Source organism: Pseudophryne corroboree, chromosome 1 (genome assembly GCF_028390025.1).
Source record: "Pseudophryne corroboree isolate aPseCor3 chromosome 1, aPseCor3.hap2, whole genome shotgun sequence".
Taxonomy (NCBI): Eukaryota; Metazoa; Chordata; class Amphibia; order Anura; family Myobatrachidae; genus Pseudophryne; species Pseudophryne corroboree.
In genome coordinates, this window is record NC_086444.1 from 593,078,683 (window position 1) to 593,097,698 (window position 19,016).

The window sequence follows — 19,016 nt, forward strand, 5'->3', positions numbered from 1 at the left end:
ATTCTGAGAGCCCGGACAGAACTGGAGGAACATAAGACGAACAAGGGTTCAGGCTATACTCGTCGCTCCAGATTGGCCTCGAGGGGCCTGGTATCCGTATCTTCAGGAATTACTAGTGGAAGATCCCTGGCCGCTTCCTCTAAGAGAGGACCTGTTACTGCAGGGGCCCTGCGTGTTCCTGGATTTACCGTGGCTGCATTTGATGGCGTGGAAGTTGAACGCCAGATCCTAGCCCGGAAGGGTATTCCCGTGCAGGTCATCCTCACTCTCCTTAAGGCTAGGAATGAGGTCACGGCAAAACATTATCACCGTATTTGGAGAAGGTATGTGTCGTGGCGTGAAACCAAAGCAGCTCATGCGGAGGAGTTTCACTTGGGTCGTTTCCTCCATTTTTTGCAGGCAGGCGTGAATGCAGGCCTCAAAATGGGTTCCATCAAAGTGCAGATTTCGGCTTAATCTATTTTATTTCGGCTTAATCTATTTTCTTTCAAAAAGAATTGTCCGTCCTTCCTGAAGTTCAGACTTTCGAGAAGGGAGTGCTGCATATCCATCCTCCATTTGTGCCACCTGTGGCACCATGGGATCTTGAAGTGGTGTTGCAGTTTCTTATGTCTCACTGGTTTGAACCTTTGCGTAAGGTTGAGTTAAGGTTTTTTACTTGGAAAGTGGTCATGCTCCTGGCTTTGGCGTCTGCCAGACGAGTGTCCGAATTGGCGACTTTGTCTCACAAGAGCCCATAATTGATTTTTTTATGTGGATAGAGCAGAATTGAGGACTCGTCAACAACTTCTGCCGAAGGTGGTTTCTTCGTTTCACATAAATCAACCTATTGTGGTACCTGTGGCTACGGATGCTGTGGCAGTCCCAAAATCTCTTGATGTTGAAAGAGCTTTGAAAATTTATGTTGCTAGAACGGCTCTTACTAGAAAAACTGAGGCTCTGTTTGTCCTGTATGCTTCCAACAAGATTGGAAATCCTGCTTCTAAGCAGATTATTGCACGATGGATTTGTAATACGATTCAGCACGCTCATTCTTCGGCTGGGCTGCCGTTGCCGAAGTCGGTGAAGGTCCATTCTACCAGGAAGGTGGGCTCATCTTGGGCGGCTGCCCAAGGGGTCTCGGCTCTTCAACTTTGCCGAGCAGCTACATGGTCAGGTTCAAACACTTTCGCTAAGTTCTACAAGTTTGATACCCTGGCTGATGAGGACCTTATGTTTGCTCAATCGGTGCTGCAGAGTCATCCGCACTCTCCCGCCCGGTCTGAAGCTTTGGTATAGACCCCATGGTCCTTTTGGAGTCCCCAGCATCCTCTAGGACCTAGGAGAAAATAGGATTTTAATACCTACCGGTAAATCCTTTTCTCCTAGTCCGTAGAGGATGCTGGGCGCCCATCCCAGTGCGGACTGTTCCTTGCAGTTGTATTGATACTGTGTATCAGTTGTATTCAGCTTGTTGCTGTTGTTAGTTCATACTGTTATCTGGTTTCCATGCTGCTCCAGTTGCACAGTATGTTTGTGGTGTGGGCTGGTATGTTTCTCGCCCTTAGTGTAACAAAAATCCTTTCCTCGAAATGTCCGTCTCTCCTGGGCACAGTTCCTATAACTGAGGTCTGGGGGAGGGGCATAGAGGGAGGAGCCAGTTCACACCCAGTCAAAGTCTTTTTAGTGTGCCCAAGCTCCTGTGGATCCCGTCTATACCCCATGGTCCTTTTGGAGTCCCCAGCATCCTCTACGGACTAGGAGAAACGGATTTACCGGTAGGTATTAAAATCCTATTATAGAGTTCTTTGGCCCTAAGTTGCTTACTATGTTTATGGATACGTTTGCTACTAATCAACTTCCTCCCTCAGTGTCCGAGGCTGTTATTATAGTACTACCAAAACCCAGCAAGAACCTCAGACTCCTGGAGTCCTATAGGCCGATCTCCCTCATTCCTACTGATGCTAAGATCCTGGCAAAAATTCTGGCAGTTCGGCTTAACTCGGTTATTAAGTCCATAATACATCAGGATCAATCTGGCTTTATGCCGGACATGTCCACATCTATTAATTTTCGTAGGCTGTATACTATTCTGCAGGCTCCACATGCCTTCCCCTCGGACTCGGTCGTGGTCTCCTTGGACGCGGCTAAGGCGTTCGATAGCGTTGAATGGTCCTACCTGTGGGGAGTTATGAAATGTATGGGCTTTGGCCCTAACGTCATACAATGGATCAGACTGCTATATCAAAACCCGAGTGCCAGGATCTTGGTAAATGGTTACATTTCGTCCTCCTTTACCCTGTCTCGGGGTACTAGACAAGGGTGCCCCCTCTCCCCTGCCCTATTTGCTATAGCCATAGAGCCTCTGGCCTGCCTGATTAGGACATACCCGGACATTGGGGGAATCGCTACGGGCCCTTGGGTAGACAAAATTGCCCTTTATGCGGATGACCTGCTGTTATTTCTACATGATTATGCTGTTGATATGCCTATTTTGCTGCAGGTCATTGAGGAATTCGGTGGCTTTTCTGGTCTCCGTATCAGCTGGCCCAAGTCACTTAATATGCCCGTCATTGGTTCTACTCCCCAGGTCCCGAAGCTCTGCTTGCCGCTATGCTGGACAGATCAGTTTAAATATCTTGGAATTCAAGTCACAAATAAACCTTCTGATTTTTAACCCCTGAACCTAGACCCACTGACGCAACTGATTATACGCAAGTCGAAAGCTTGATGCAAGCTTCCGCTGACAGTGACTGACAGGGTTAGTCTCATTAAAATGATAATTCTACCTAAACTATTATACATTGTTTTGCAATCCCCGGTATATATCTTCCCGGCATTTTTTAGGAAACTGAATGGTATATTATCATCCTTGATCTGGGCCAACAAAAGGCCTACGATAAAGCTGAATACCCTCACTAGGCTGAAAGCTGATGGAGGTTTAGCCTTACCCAACTTTCAAATGTACTACTTTGCGTCTCAGTTATCACATCTTAGCACCTGGATACAGGGCGGGGATGCCGGCACTTTACAATGGGCGTTTCTCCAGTGCTACTATCTGGGCCTCTCTCCGGTGCAGGTTTTGCTGAGTGGGACTGTTTCTCGTACTCTCCCCCTATTGTCTTCCAGGCCATGAAGATCTGGCTCGCTTTGAGGAATCTGCTTGGGTTTGATGGCTTGGACCCGTATACACCCCTCTGGCACTCTACTTCACTACCCGAGCTGGGGTCCCTCGAGGGCGCGGTGGTGTGGGTTCCATACTCCATTGTCTCTATATCCCAATTGTACAGTGATGGTACGCTGAAATCGTTTCAGCAGTTAAAGGAGGAATTTGGTCTACCTAATTCTTATTCTTTTAGATTCCTACAACTCCGACACGTCTTACAATCACAATTTCGGGACTCACCCCTGGCGCTCCTTCATTTCCCCATAAAGACCTTTTTAAGCTCGTTGGGACGGGTTAAGGTGATTTCTTTTACCTACTCGTACCTATTAAAAACACTTCATGCAGACCCTCTCTCGGGACTCCGTGTGCGTTGGGAGTGTGATCTGGGCCCCATAGGCGAGGAGGACTGGGAGCTTGCCCTGGAGTACCCGGGTATGGTGACTAAGTCACTCCGATTTCAACAAATACAGCTCTTTATTTTGCACAGATCCTATATGACACCGGCTCGGTTGGCCAGGTTTGGGGCTGGCACTACAGCTGTTTGCCCTAAATGTGGGGCCGATGGCGGATCCTTTTGGCACCTTGTGTGGGAGTGTCCGTCCATTCAGGTGTTTTGGTATGGGGTCAGGTCGATTCTGGAGCACACGGGGATGCCTGGGAGTATGTTGACTTTGAGATTCTGTGTATTGGGAATGGGGGCCTGCTTCGGAGTCCAAGTGGGAGGGCCTTTATGCTCGTAGTATTTGTGCCCTGGCCAAAGTGTGCATTGCGCGGACATGGATGGCACCGCATAGCCCTTCTGTATCAGCCTTTAAGGCTCTGGTTAATGACACTCTCCTTAAAGACCGCTATATATACCTGAAAAATATTGCCATTTCGAAATATGGGAAAATACGGTCCCCTTGGATTACTTCTGTATACTCCTTTCCTGCTCTTGCGCTATTAGACGCACTGCGCCCTGGTGGCGGTGTGTGTACTGGGTTCATGCAGGGCCAGGTCGTGATATTCACCGTTACTCTATATACCTCACCTATTTATTGTAATATTGCTTCTTGTTGTTTTTTCTTTATCTCTCTTTCTTCCTTTCCTATTCTTTATGTCCTAGAAGTTTCTGTAGGCTATGTTACGGCCTACTAGTTGGAGTTGTAATTGTTAAGTAACTGGGGAGAAAATAAAAAATGTCTAACATGTGATTTATGACCTGTTTACGGACATTAGATCTTTCTTGCACAGTGAGCTTGGTAATAATGTGGGAGCAATTGTACATGTAATGTTATGTATCTTACTTTTGGAGTTCACACATGCTATAAACTGTTGCATTGCTTATCCTGTACTATGCGATTTCCCATGTCTAATGATATGTCTGTATTGGTGATCCTTTTTCGAATAAACAAACTCTATTTAAAAAACAAAGAGCAACTCCCTCTTACTTTGAGGGGCATTGGTTGATTCTGCGTCAGGTGGAGGCACCCTCCTCGGATAGTTCGCCTTCCTTCGGGTAACCGTTTCTTCAGACCCTGTCTTGTCCATTTTAGCAATTTGGCACAAAACCAACTCTGCAAAAGCAAATTATTTATATTTATTTATTATTCTTATTTATATAGCGCACACATATTCCGCAGCGCTTTATAAAGACTATTTGGCCATTCACATCAGTCCCTGCCCTAGTGGAGCTTACAATCTATATTACCTACCACTTGCGCACACGCACACATTCATGCTAGGGTTAATTTTATTGTGATCCAATTAACCTACCAGTACATTTTTGGATCGTGGGAGGAAACCAGAGTACCCGGGGGAAACCCATGCAAGTATGGGAAAATATACAAACTCCACATAGTTAATCGAACCCATGACCTCAGTGCTGTGAGGCAGTAATGCAAACCATAACACCATCTGTACTGCCCATAAAACAAGATTTATGGTAAGAACTTAACGTTGTTAAATATCTTTCTGCGAGGTACACTGGGCACCATAAGAATTCACATCGGGATGTAGAGTAGGATCTTGATCCGAAGAACCAACAGGCTCAGAGCTTTTGACTGTTCCCAAGATGCACAGCGCCTCCTCCTCTATAAACCCGCCTCCATGCACAGGAGCTCAGTTTCCAGCCCAAAGCAATAGCAGGTACCAGAGATGACAATCGCTCGTAGCCAATTACACCACACACTCACCGCAGGAGAGGGTGTCAGCGGCTATGCCAATACCAACCCAAAGAAGCTACGTGCGTCAGGGTGGGCACCTTGTGGAGCCCAGTGTACTTCGCAGAAAGAGATTTAACAACGGTAAGTTCTTACCATAAATCTCGTTTTCTGCTGCGGGGTACACTGGGCTCCACAAGGATTCACATCGGGGATGTCCTAAAGCAGTTCCTCATCTGAGGGGACGCACTGTAGCGGGCATGAGCACCCGGCGTCAAAAGGAAGCATCCTGGGAAGCGGCGGTATCGAAGGCATAGAACCTTACAAACGTGCTCCCTGAGTACCATGTTGCCTCCTTGCACAATTGTTCAAGGGTCGCACCACGGAGGACCGCCCAAGAAGATCCAACCGACCGAGTAGAATGGGCTTTGATGGTAGCAGGAACCAGACGACCAGCCTGTACATAAGCATGTGCAATCACTATTCTAATCCATCTGGCCAAAGTCTGCTTGGAAGCAGGCCAGCCACATTTGTGAAAAACAAACACTACAAAAAGTGAATCAGATTTCCGAGTGGAGAAAGTTCTCTTCACATAGATACGGAGAGCCTGTACCACATCCAAAGACCGCTCTTTGGTAGACAACTCAGGAGAATTAAAGGCCGGAAAAATAATCTCCTGGTTAAGGTGGAAGGAAGACACCACCTTAAGTCAATTACTTGGCCGCGTTCGAAGAACCGCCCGGTCACGGTGAAAAATCAAATCGGGAGACTTACAGGATAAGGCACCCAAGTCCGAGACCCTACTAGCTGAAGCAATCGCCAGCAAGAATAGGACCTTAAGGGAAAGCCACTTAAGGTTAGCAGAGGCAAGAGGCTCAAACGGAGACTCTTGCAAGGACTCCAAAACCACGACAAGTCCCAAGGAGCCACAGGTGGCACATAAGGAGGCTGAATCCGCAACACACCCTGGGTGAATGTATGTACATCAGGTAGGGTAGCAATTTTTCTCTGAAACCAAACCGACAAGGCAGAGATGTGAACCTTGAGGGAGGCCAGACGCAGGCCTAAGTCCAGGCCCTGTTGTAGAAAGGCCTAAAGCTTGGCCGTACTAAACTTGAAAACGTCATGATTGTGAGACGCACACCAAGTAAAGTAAGCATTCAAGACCCTATGGTAAACCCGAGCAGAAGCCGGCAATACGGGCCTTCAACATAGTTTGAACGACCGCCTCAGAAAAACCCTTGGCCCTCAAGACGGAAGCTTCAAGAGCCATGCCGTCAAAGCCAGCCGGGCCAAATCCTGGTAAACACAAGGGCCCTGAACGAGGAGATCTGGTTGTTGTGGAAGTAGAAGGGGACGATTCCACGAGAGACCCAGGAGATCGGAGAACCAATGCCGTCTGGGCCACGCTGGAGTGACCAGAAGCAGGGTTCCGCCTTCTTGCTTGAACTTCCTTATCACACTGGGCATGACTGACACCAGAGGGAACACATACGGTAGCTGAAAGTTCCATGGAATTGCCAGAGCGTCCACGAAAGCAGCTTGAGGATCCCTTGTCTTTGCTCCGAAGACCAGAACCTTGTGATTGTTTCGAGATGCCATCAGATCCACATCTGGAAGGCCCCACGAGAAGTTGAAACACCTCCGGATGGAGGCTCCACTCGCCGGCATGTACGTCTTGACGACTGAGATAGTCTGCTTCCCAGTTCAGGATGCCCGGAATAAACACTGCGGATATGGCCAGCAGATGGCGCTCCGCCCACTGAAGAATCCGTGCTACTTCCCTCATTGCCATGCGGCTTCGAGTGCCGCCTTGATGATTTATGTACAACCCCGTGGTGGCGTTGTCCGACTGTACTTGAACAGGTCTGTTCTGTATTAGATGCTGGGCCATTGTCAACGCGTTGAACACTGCCCGCAGTTCCAGAAAATGGATCGGGAGCAGAGACTCCTCCTTGGTCCACCGACCCTGAAGAGAGTGTTGTTCAAACACCGCGCCCCAACCTCTCAGACTGACATCTGTCGTCAGAAGAACCCAGTTGGATATCCAGTAGGGACGGCACCTGCTCAATCGTTGGTCCTGAAGCCACAATCTCAGCAACAGGTGGACCTCCGGAGACAATGAGATTATGTGAGATCTGATCCGGTGTCTAAAGTCGACACCAAGAGACCCAGCAATAGCATTGCCGAATGTATCGCCACTTGCGGACGAGATAGGAAGCATCGAATCGTGTTCTGAAGTTTCAGGAATTTCTGCTGAGACAGGAACAACCGTTGGTTGTGAGTGTCCAATAATGCTCCCAGATGTATCATGCTCCGAGCAAGAACCAGGGAGGATTTCTTCCAGTTGATCAGCCACCCGTGGGCTTTCAAGCACTGGACCGTCAGATTGAGATGACACAGGAGAAATTCTGGGGAATTGAGGAACCCCCTGAACCTGAACTCTCAGCTGCCATATTATCCTCCATCACGTCTGCGGCCTTACTACCACGCAGTGTGAGAGAAGCCCCAACGTCGTTGCCACGTGTAGCAGACATAACAAAGTGCACAATATAGGGCAACTTGGTACAAAGTTTAGCAGCAACATACCTAGCAAGAACACTCGGTGAAGTGTGAAGCAGATATATAGTGTGACTATGAATCACAAGTAAAAATACACAGCCAGTATATCTTGTGATAAAATCCTATATTATACAGAAATAAACCTGATACACTTAGTCCCCTCAGATACAGCAATATAGGAGTAGCCCACTGAGTGAAATACCCTTTAATAAGGTAGCCACGCAGCACCTACATGCGCACACACACACACACACACACACATATAATGTCACACACGTACCATGCAGAAATTATGCACCATAAAACTGCACTGGACTAGCAATACAAAGTAATACTCAGTCTGGCTATATGTGTTAACAATAGATATAACAAAACACAGTAACTAATGGATGTATATCACAGAGTGTTTGTACCACACAACCCTGAATGTATGCACTGTTTCTTAACTAACACTGTCCCAGTGACAGGTAGAATACTTAAGTGTCCTGTAGGAAACACAGCACTGACAATCAGGCGGTTCTACAGAACAGGATTTGCCCCAGCAGTCCCAGGAACAGTACAACTCTATCAGTGATGGCTGCTGTCCGGAAGTGAAGGAGAGGAAGGCAGCTCCAGGGCGGGAACACTTGTAGAAATGGCGCCCTGGGGCCGGGGGGAGGGGCCTCAGGTCCGACCTTCTCTCCCTGCTGGCATCCCCACCGGGCTCTGCGGCCAGTTAAAAACAGTGTTAACGTACAGTAAGAGCCCCCCAGACCTGTGCCCTTAAGTGTCCCTGGTGGCTAGTGGAGCGGCTGCCCAGTAATCAGTGGCCACGCCAGCGTGCGCACAACCAGCCTCCTACGGCCGCGCTGGATCGCGGTAAAGTGCGGGCACAATAGCCCCTTACCTCCCCCGTAGCTGCGGCCCCACGATCCGGGAGGACGGCGGCGTGTGTGTGTGACTCACGATTGAAAGAATCTGCGCCTCCACTGCAGTGACCCGGAAACCGGGGCACGGGAGTATACAGCGCCGCTGGGGGTGACGGAGCTGCAAGTAGGAAAGTCTATGAGACTTTACCCGCAGCAGCCCTTGTAGTTTCTCACAGAATCTTCTTTTTCTTTCAATTTAAAGCAACGAATGGGCTGCCTAAGGCAGCCCTCCTGTTAAGTGCCTGCTTACTGCATGGCACCAACTTACAAACTGAGCTCTTGTGCATGAGGGCGGGGTTATATAGGAGGCGGCGCTGTGCATCTCGGGAACAGTCCAAAGCTTTGAGCCTGTTAGGTCCTCGGATCAAGACCCTACTCTACACCCCGATGTGACTCCTTGTGGAGCCCAGTGTACATCGCAGCAGAAATATATATGATAGCTTGATAGAATATTTCTATGCCCTAGGGGTGTGGGGGTCATCTGCACAGTTAAAAAATAAATACATTATATATATATATATATATATATATATATATATATATATATATATAGACACACACACACCCCTTCCCCACCACATGTATGTAATCATTATTCTCAAGTGCAGATTGTATTTTGGAAAACTACATGTAGTATCCTGCTTTTTGCCGTTCTGAAAAAGTGAATGCCAAGGCAAGAACAAAATATTTTGTGGAGTTTCTTTCAAAAATAAGACAAGACAAACAAATATTATTTGGGGCATTTTACCTCTGAGGATGTAAAGTAAATTAAGAGCATTTCAAAGCCTTTCAAAAGAAAAAAGTATGTAAAGAGTTTGGGTGCAACATTTGACAACAACAAAAAAGAAAATAATATACATGTTGGAATCTGACAAAAAACAACTAAAACACGTTCAGCACAGGGGGTGATATAGCTGGGTACACACTTTGCAGATTTGATAAACGCTCTGACCCTTGGATCTATCAGTGTGCACTATTTATAGCTCATGGGGGGTCATTCCGAGTTGTTCGCTCGCTAGCTGCTTTTAGCAGCATTGCAAACGCTAGGCCTCCGCCCTCTGGGAGTGTATCTTAGCTTAGCAGAATAGCTAACGAAAGATTATAGAATTGCTACTAAACATTTTCATGCAGTTTCTGAGTAGCTCCAGACCTACTCCTAGATTGCGATCACCTCAGTCCGTTTAGTTCCTGGTCTGACGTCACAAACACGCCCTGCGTTCGGCCAGCCACTCCCCCGTTTCTCCATCCATTCCTGCGTTTTTCCCTGGCACGCCTGCGTTTTTAGCACTCCCGGAAATCGGTCAGTTTCCGTCCAGAAACACCCACTTCCTGTCAATCACTCACCGATCAGCAGAGCGATTGAAAAGCGCCGCACGAACACCAGCAAATCTACAAAGTTTTGTGTTAAAAAACTTTGTCTCACAAGAGCCCATATTTGATTTTTCATGTGGATAGAGCAGAATTGAGGATTTGTCAACAACTTCTGCCGAAGGTGGTTTCTTCGTTTCACATAAATCAACCTATTGTGGTACCTGTGGCTACGGATGCTGTGGCTGTCCCAAAATCTCTTGATGTTGAAAGAGCTTTGAAAATTTATGTCGCCAGAACGGCTCTTACTAGAAAAACTGAGGCTCTGTTTGTCCTGTATGCTTCCAACAAGATTGGAAATCCTGCTTCTAAGCAGATTATTGCACGCTGGATTTGTAATACGATTCAGCAGGCTCATTCTTTGGCTGCGCTACCGTTGCCGAAGTCGGTGAAGGCCCATTCTACCAGGAATCTTGGGCGGTTGCCCGAGAGGTCTCGGCTCTTCAACTTTGCAGAGCAGCTACATGGTCAGGTTCAAACACTTTTGCTAAGTTCTACAAGTTTGATACCCTGGCTGATGAGGAACTTATGTTTGCTCAATCGGTGCTGCAGAATCGTCCGCACTCTCCCGCCCGGTCTGAAGCTTTGGTATAGACCCCATGGTCCTTTTGGAGTCCCCAGCATCCTCTAGGACATAAGAGAAAATAGGATTTTAATACCTACCGGTAAATCCTTTTCTCTTAGTCCATTGAGGATGCTGGGCGCCCATCCCAGTGCAGACTGTTCCTTGCAGTTGTATTGATAGTGTTTTTTTCGGTTACACGAGATTTGTGTATCAGTTGTATTCAGCTTGTTGCTGTTGTTAGTTCATACTGTTATCTGTTTTCCATGCTGCTCCAGTTGTACGGTATGTTTGTGGTGTGGGCTGGTATGTTTCTCGCCCTTAGTGTAACAAAAATCCTTTCCTCGAAATGTCCGTCTCTCCTGGGCACAGTTCCTATAACTGAGGTCTGTGGTAGGGGCATAGAGGGAGGAGCCAGTTCACACCCAGTCAAAGTCTTTTTAGTGTGCCCAAGCTCCTGCGGATCCCCTCTATACCCCATGGTCCTTTTGGAGTCCCCAGCATCCTCTACGGACTAGGAGAAAAGGATTTACCGGTAGGTATTAAAATCCTATTATAGAGTTCTTTGGCCCTAAGTTACTTACTATGTTTCTGGATACGTTTGCTACTACTCAACTTCCTCTCTCAATGTCCGAGGCTGTTATTATAGTACTACCAAAACCTGGCAAGAACCCCAGACTCCTGGAGTCCTATAGGCCGATCTCCCTCATTCCTACTGATGCTAAGATCCTGGCAAAAATTCTGGCAGTTCGGCTTAACTCGGTTAAGTCCATAATACATCAGGATCAATCTGGCTTTATGCCTGGCATGTCCACGCCTATTAATTTTCGTAGGCTGTATACTATTCTGCAGGCTCCACATGCCTTCCCCTCGGACTCGGTCGTGGTCTCCTTGGACGCGGCTAAGGCGTTCAATAGCGTTGAATGGTCCTACCTGTGGGGAGTTATGAAATGTATGGGGTTTGGCCCTAACTTCATACAATGGTTCAGACTGCTATATCAAAATCCGAGTGCCAGGATCTTGGTAAATGGTTACATTTCGTCCTCCTTTACCCTGTCTCGGGGTACTAGACAAGGGTGCCCCCTCTCCCCTGCCCTATTTGCTATAGCCATAGAGCCTCTGGCCTGCCTGATTAGGACATACCCGGACATTGGGGGAATCGCTACGGGCCCTTGTGTAGACAAAATTGCCCTTTATGCGGATGACCTGCTGTTATTTCTACATGATTATGCTGTTGATATGCCTATTTTGCTGCAGGTCATTGAGGAATTCGGCGGCTTTTCTGGTCTCCGTATCAGCTGGCCCAAGTCATTTATTATGCCCGTCATTGGTTCTCCTCCCCAGGTCCCGAAGCTCTCCTTGCCGCTATGCTGGACAGATCAGTTTAAATATCTTGGAATTCAAGTCACAAATAACCCTTCTGATTTTATACCCCTGAACCTAGACCCACTGACGCAACTGATTATACGCAAGTCGAGAGCTTGGTGCAAACTTCCGCTGACAGTGACTGGCAGGGTTAGTCTCATTAAAATGATAATTCTACCCAAACTATTATACATTGTTTTGTAATCCCTGGTATATATCTTCCTGGCATTTTTTAGGAAACTGAATGGTATATTATCATCCTTGATCTGGGCCAACAAAAGGCCTACGATAAAGCTGAATACCCTCACTAGGCTAAAAGCTGATGGAGGTTTAGCCTTACCCAACTTTCAAATGTACTACTTTGCATCTCAGTTATCACATCTTAGCACCTGGATACAGGGCGGGGATGCCGGCACTTTACAATGGGCGTTTCTCCAGTGCTACTATCCGGGCCTCTCTCCGGTGCAGGTTTTGCTGAGTAGGACTGTTTCTCGGTACTCTCCCCCTATTGTCTTCCAGGCCATGAAGATCTGGCTCGCTTTGAGGAATCTGCTTGGGTTTGTTGGCTTGGACCCGGATACTCCCCTCTGGCACTCTACTTCACTACCCGAGCTGGGGGCCCTCGAGGGCGGGGTGGTGTGGGTTCCATACTCCATTGTCTCTATATCCCAATTGTACAGTGATGGTACGCTGAAATCGTTTCAGCAGTTAAAGGAGGAATTTGGTCTACCTAATTCTTATTTTTTTAGATTCCTACAACTCCGACACGTCTTACAATCAGAATTTCGGGACTCACCCCTGGCGCTCCTCCATTTCCCCATAAAGACCTTTTTAAGCTCGTTGGGACAGGTTAAGGTGATTTCTTTTACCTATGGGACGGGTTAAGGTGATTTCTTTTACCTACTCGTACCTATTAAAAACACTTTATGCAGACCCTCTCTCGGGACTCTGTGTGCGTTGGGAGTGTGATCTGGGCCCCATAGGCGAGGAGGACTGGGAGCTTGCCCTGGAGTACCCGGGTATGGTGAATAAGTCACTCCGATTTCAACAAATACAGCTCTTTATTTTGCACAGATCCTATATGACACCGGCTCGGTTGGCCAGGTTTGGGGCTGGCACTACAGCTGTTTGCCCTAAATGTGGGGCCGATGGGGGATCCTTTTGGCACCTTGTGTGGGAGTGTCCATCCATTCAGGTGTTTTGGTCTGGGGTCAGGTCGATTCTGGAGCACACGGCGATGCCTGGGAGTATGTTGACTTTGAGATTCTGTGTACTGGGAATGGGGGGCTGCTTCGGAGTCCAAGTGGGAGGGCCTTTATGCTCGTAGTATTTGTGCCCTGGCCAAAGTGTGCATTGCGCGGACATGGATGGCACCGCATAGCCCTTCTGTATCAGCCTTTAAGGCTCTGGTTAATGACACTCTCCTTAAAGACCGCTATATATACCTGAAAAATATTGCCATTTCGAAATACGGGAAAATACGGTCCCCTTGGATTACTTCTGTATACTCCTTTCCTGCTCTTGCGCTATGAGACGCACTGCGCCCTGGTGGCGGTGTGTGTACTGGGTTCATGCAGGGCCAGGTCGTGATATTCACCGTTACTCTATATACCTCACCTATTTATTGTAATACTGCTTCTTGTTGTTTTTTCTTTATCTCTCTTTCTTCCTTTCCTATTCTTTATGTCCTAGAAGTTTCTGTAGGCTATGTTCTGGCCTACTAGTTGGAGTTGTAATTGTTAAGTAACTGGGGAGAAAATAAAAAATGTCTAACATGTGATTTATGACCTGTTTACGGACATTAGATCTTTCTTGCACAGTGAGCTTGGTAATAATGTGGGAGCAATTGTACATGTAATGTTATGTATCTTACTTTTGGAGTTCACACATGCTATAAACTGTTGGATTGCTTATCCTGTACTATCTGATTTCCCATGTCTAATGATATGTCTGTATTGGTGATCCTTTTTCGAATAAACTAACTCTATTTAAAAAACAAAGAGCAACTTCCTCTTACTTTGAGGGGCACTGGTTGATTCTGCGTCAGGTGGAGGCACCCTCCTCGGATAGTTCGCCTTCCTTCGGGTAACCGTTTCTTCAGACCCTGTCTTGTCCATTTTAGCAATTTGGCACAAAACCAACTCTGCAAAAGCAAATTATTTATATTTATTTATTATTCTTATTTATATAGCGCACACATATTCCGCAGCGCTTTATAAAGACTATTTGGCCATTCACATCAGTCCCTGCCCTAGTGGAGCTTACAATCTATATTACCTACCACTTGCGCACACGCACACGTTCATGCTAGGGTTAATTTTATTGTGATCCAATTAACCTACCAGTACATTTTTGGATCGTGGGAGGAAACCAGAGTACCCGGGGGAAACCCATGCAAGTATGGGAAAATATACAAACTCCACATAGTTAATCGAACCCATGACCTCAGTGCTGTGAGGCAGTAATGCAAACCATAACACCATCTGTACTGCCCATAAAACAAGATTTATGGTAAGAACTTAACGTTGTTAAATATCTTTCTGCGAGGTACACTGGGCATCACAAGAATTCACATCGGGATGTAGAGTAGGATCTTGATCCGAAGAACCAACAGGCTCAGAGCTTTTGACTGTTCCCAAGATGCACAGCGCCTCCTCCTCTATAAACCCGCCTCCATGCACAGGAGCTCAGTTTCCAGCCCAAAGCAATAGCAGGTACCAGAGATGACAATCGCTCGTAGCCAATTACACCACACACTCACCGCAGGAGAGGGTGTCAGCGGCTATGCCAATACCAACCCAAAGAAGCTAAGTGCGTCAGGGTGGGCACCTTGTGGAGCCCGGTGTACCTCGCAGAAAGAGATTTAACAACGGTAAGTTCTTACCATAAATCTCGTTTTCTGCTGCGGGGTACACTGGGCTCCACAAGGATTCACATCGGGGATGTCCTAAAGCAGTTACTCATCTGAGGGGACGCACTGTAGCGGGCATGAGCACCCGGCGTCAAAAGGAAGCATCCTGGGAAGCGGCGGTATCGAAGGCATAGAACCTTACAAACGTGTTCCCTGAGAACCACGTTGCCGCCTTGCACAATTGTTCCAGGGTCGCACCACGGAGGACCGCCCAAGAAGATCCAACCGACCGAGTAGAATGGGCTTTGATGGTAGCAGGAACCAGACGACCAGCCTGTACATAAGCATGTGCAATCACTATTCTAATCCATCTGGCCAAAGTCTGCTTGGAAGCAGGCCACCCACATTTGTGAAAAACAAACACTACAAAAAGTGAATCAGATTTCCGAGTGGAGAAAGTTCTCTTCACATAGATACGGAGAGCCTGTACCACATCCAAAGACCGCTCTTTGGTAGACAACTCAGGAGAATTAAAGGCCGGAAAAATAATCTCCTGGTTAAGGTGGAAGGAAGACACCACCTTAAGTCAATTACTTGGCCGCGTTCGAAGAACCGCCCGGTCACGGTGAAAAATCAAATCGGGAGACTTACAGGATAAGGCACCCAAGTCCGAGACCCTACTAGCTGAAGCAATCGCTAGCAAGAATAGGACCTTAAGGGAAAGCCACTTAAGGTCAGCAGAGGCAAGAGGCTCAAACGGAGACTCTTGCAAGGACTCCAAAACCACGACAAGTCCCAAGGAGCCACAGGTGGCACATAAGGAGGCTGAATCCGCAACACACCCTGGGTGAATGTATGTACATCAGGTAGGGTAGCAATTTTTCTCTGAAACCAAACCGACAAGGCAGAGATGTGAACCTTGAGGGAGGCCAGACGCAGGCCTAAGTCCAGGCCCTGTTGTAGAAAGGCCTAAAGCTTGGCCGTACTAAACTTGAAAACGTCATGATTGTGAGACGCACACCAAGTAAAGTAAGCATTCAAGACCCTATGGTAAACCCGAGCAGAAGCCGGCAATACGGGCCTTCAACATAGTTTGAACGACCGCCTCAGAAAAACCCTTGGCCCTCAAGACGGAAGCTTCAAGAGCCATGCCGTCAAAGCCAGCCGAGCCAAATCCTGGTAAACACAAGGGCCCTGAACGAGGAGATCTGGTTGTTGTGGAAGTAGAAGGGGACGATTCCACGAGAGACCCAGGAGATCGGAGAACCAATGCCGTCTGGGCCACGCTGGAGTGACCAGAAGCAGGGTTCCGCCTTCTTGCTTGAACTTCCTTATCACACTGGGCATGACTGACACCAGAGGGAACACATACGGTAGCTGAAAGTTCCATGGAATTGCCAGAGCGTCCACGAAAGCAGCTTGAGGATACCTTGTCTTTGCTCCGAAGACCGGAACCTTGTGATTGTTTCGAGACGTCATCAGATCCACATCTGGAAGGCCCCACGTGTCCACGAGAAGTTGAAACACCTCCGGATGGAGACTCCACTCGCCGGCATGTACGTCTTGACGACTGAGATAGTCTGCTTCCCAGTTCAGGACGCCCGGAATAAACACTGCGGATATGGCCAGCAGATGGCGCTCCGCCCACTGAAGAATCCGTGCTACTTCCCTCATTGCCATGCGGCTTCGAGTGCCACCTTGATGATTTATGTACACCCCCGTGGTGGCGTTGTCCGACTGTACTTGAAACAGGTCTGTTCTGTATTAGATGCTGGGCGTTGAACACTGCCCGCAGTTCCAGAAAATGGATCGGGAGCAGAGACTCCTCCTTGGTCCACCGACCCTGAAGAGAGGGTTGTTCAAACACCGCGCCCCAACCTCTCAAGACTGACATCTGTCGTCAGAAGAACCCAGTTGGATATCCAGAAGGGATGGCACCTGCTCAATCGTTGGTCCTGAAGCCACAATCTCAGCAACAGGTCAGTGGCAAACACAGGATTTGCATGGAGGGGTTTCCAGAACTGGGCGGAGCCAATCACGGGGGTGGGGACTGAGGTGGCCCAGTATATGCTGGGTCCGTAAAACTAGTGTGTCTGTGTGTATATATATATATATATATATATCTACACATATATATATATATATATATACATATATCTACACACACACATATATATATATATATATACATACACACACACATACATATACACGGGTGGTCTTCAGTATGCCGGCGGTCGGGCTCCCGGCGACCAGCATACCGGCGCCGGGAGCCTGACCACCGGCATACCGACACTTATTCTCCCCCGTGGGGGTCCACGACCCCCCTGGAGGGAGAATAAAATAGTGTGGCGCGCGTAGCGTGGCGAGCGCAGCGAGCCCGCAAGGGGCTCATTTGCGCTCGCCACACTGTTGGTAAGCCGGCGGCCGGCCTCCCGGCGCCGGTATGCTGGTCGCCGGGAGGCCGGCCGCCGGGAGATCGTAGTGAACCCATATACACATATACATAGCATATTAAACATGCACACATATATATATATATATATATATATATATATATATATATACACACACATACAGTACACATATATATACACATGTATATATATATATATATATCATATGTGTGTGTGTGTGTGTGTGTGTGTGTGTGTGTGTGTGTGTGTGTTTTTATATGTATGTATGTATATACATGTGTATATATGTAGGCACATGGATATATATGTACTATAATTAAAATAAAGTAAACTTTTATTGCACTTGCAAGTGCCACCAGGAAGACGTGCTGCAGAGGACGCTAGACAGTCATTAATAATACTCATGCAGCTAAAAAAAAAAATTTTTTTTTTTTTTAGTGGAGGGGGGTTTCTGGGTACTCGGAAACCCCCCCTGGGTGCGCCACTGCAGGTGGACCCCCGGAGACAATGAGATTATGTGAGATCTGATCCGGTGTCTAAAGCCGACACCAAGAGACCCAGCAATAGCATTGCCGAATGTATCGCCACTTGCGGACGAGATAGGAAGCATCGAATCGTGTTCTGAAGTTTCAGGAATTTCTGCTGAGACAGGAACAACCGTTGGTTGTGAGTGTCTGTAATAATCAGTATCTCTTAGGTTACGTAGATCTGTGTTGTCCTATTTCTGCTACTTCTTCTATATTATTCCCAATTACTCGTTACCTGTTTTTCTTTTGATGTTCCAGTTTGTTCTTGGTCCAATCTATTTCCGGAGTATTTCAAGAATTTCACATCAATCAGTGAAGAAATGTTCTAAGAAAGTTTTAATAATAAGTGTTCTTTCTAATGAACATAAATGTGGATATTTGCAATAGTAGGATTATTAATCTGAACAACTCAATCTCAACTGTTCACAATCAAGTTGCTAAATAAAATAAGATTTATTTAATTCTGGAACTCTGGTATTTGAGATTATTACAACTCTTTGCTATACCTACTCTCCCTAGTGCATAAAAAATGTTAGGTAAACATGTTTGACATTCACTTTATAATGATAGATAACAAAACATTGTGTAACATATCTTACATATAAGATAATGAACCATTACAGTCACACTAAATCAATTAACCAATCCGCCACTAATGTTGCCGTTAACTATATAGGTAGCTACTGTTTTAACCAAAATTAAATGTGTCCCAAATTCCCTGAGTACTCTCTTCTCTTTCGTTGGTGCACAATTCAACTGCTACGTTGTTATTTTAAATTATCTCAGTTTGTCTTATGTTGTTTGGATAAAGTCTATAAAATTGGTTTTTTGTTTAATTTCAATCTTCTCCCGTTTTACTATCTCCGCAGATTTTCCAGGTACTCCTTGCATTAAACAATCCAAGAAAACTGCCAATTTTTTGGTATTCCAATGGGATTATATGACTTATTAAGAGAGGAAGTAGCTGCGTGGATTCTGCTCTATCCCTAATATTCCAATGAATGTAAATCCGTGACGGTAAGAAATTTAGTATTTCGGGCTAGGCATTGAGTCAACGATTGTTCTTTGGGGAACAGGGGTTGAGATTGCGTTGGGACAATTGTACCTACTGTGTCACTTAGTAATGTACCGCGTTTCCCTGTTCGTCCTTTCCTGTCAGTTTTGCTGGCA

The 19,016-nt window shown here is 46.9% G+C and overlaps 1 protein-coding gene across 1 annotated transcript in view; it reads right to left on the bottom strand.

The window, feature by feature from the left end:
• Window positions 1–19,016, bottom strand: part of LOC135037288 (histone H3-like centromeric protein cpar-1) — a 273,082-nt gene that overhangs the window by 58,025 nt on the left and 196,041 nt on the right. Inside the window, exons 5-6 of the mRNA XM_063954543.1 lie at window positions 14,069–14,194; window positions 4,576–4,701 (exon numbers count right to left, since the gene is read on the bottom strand). Coding sequence (XP_063810613.1) covers window positions 4,576–4,701; window positions 14,069–14,194 — 252 coding nt within the window. The remainder of the gene's footprint in view (window positions 1–4,575; window positions 4,702–14,068; window positions 14,195–19,016) is intronic.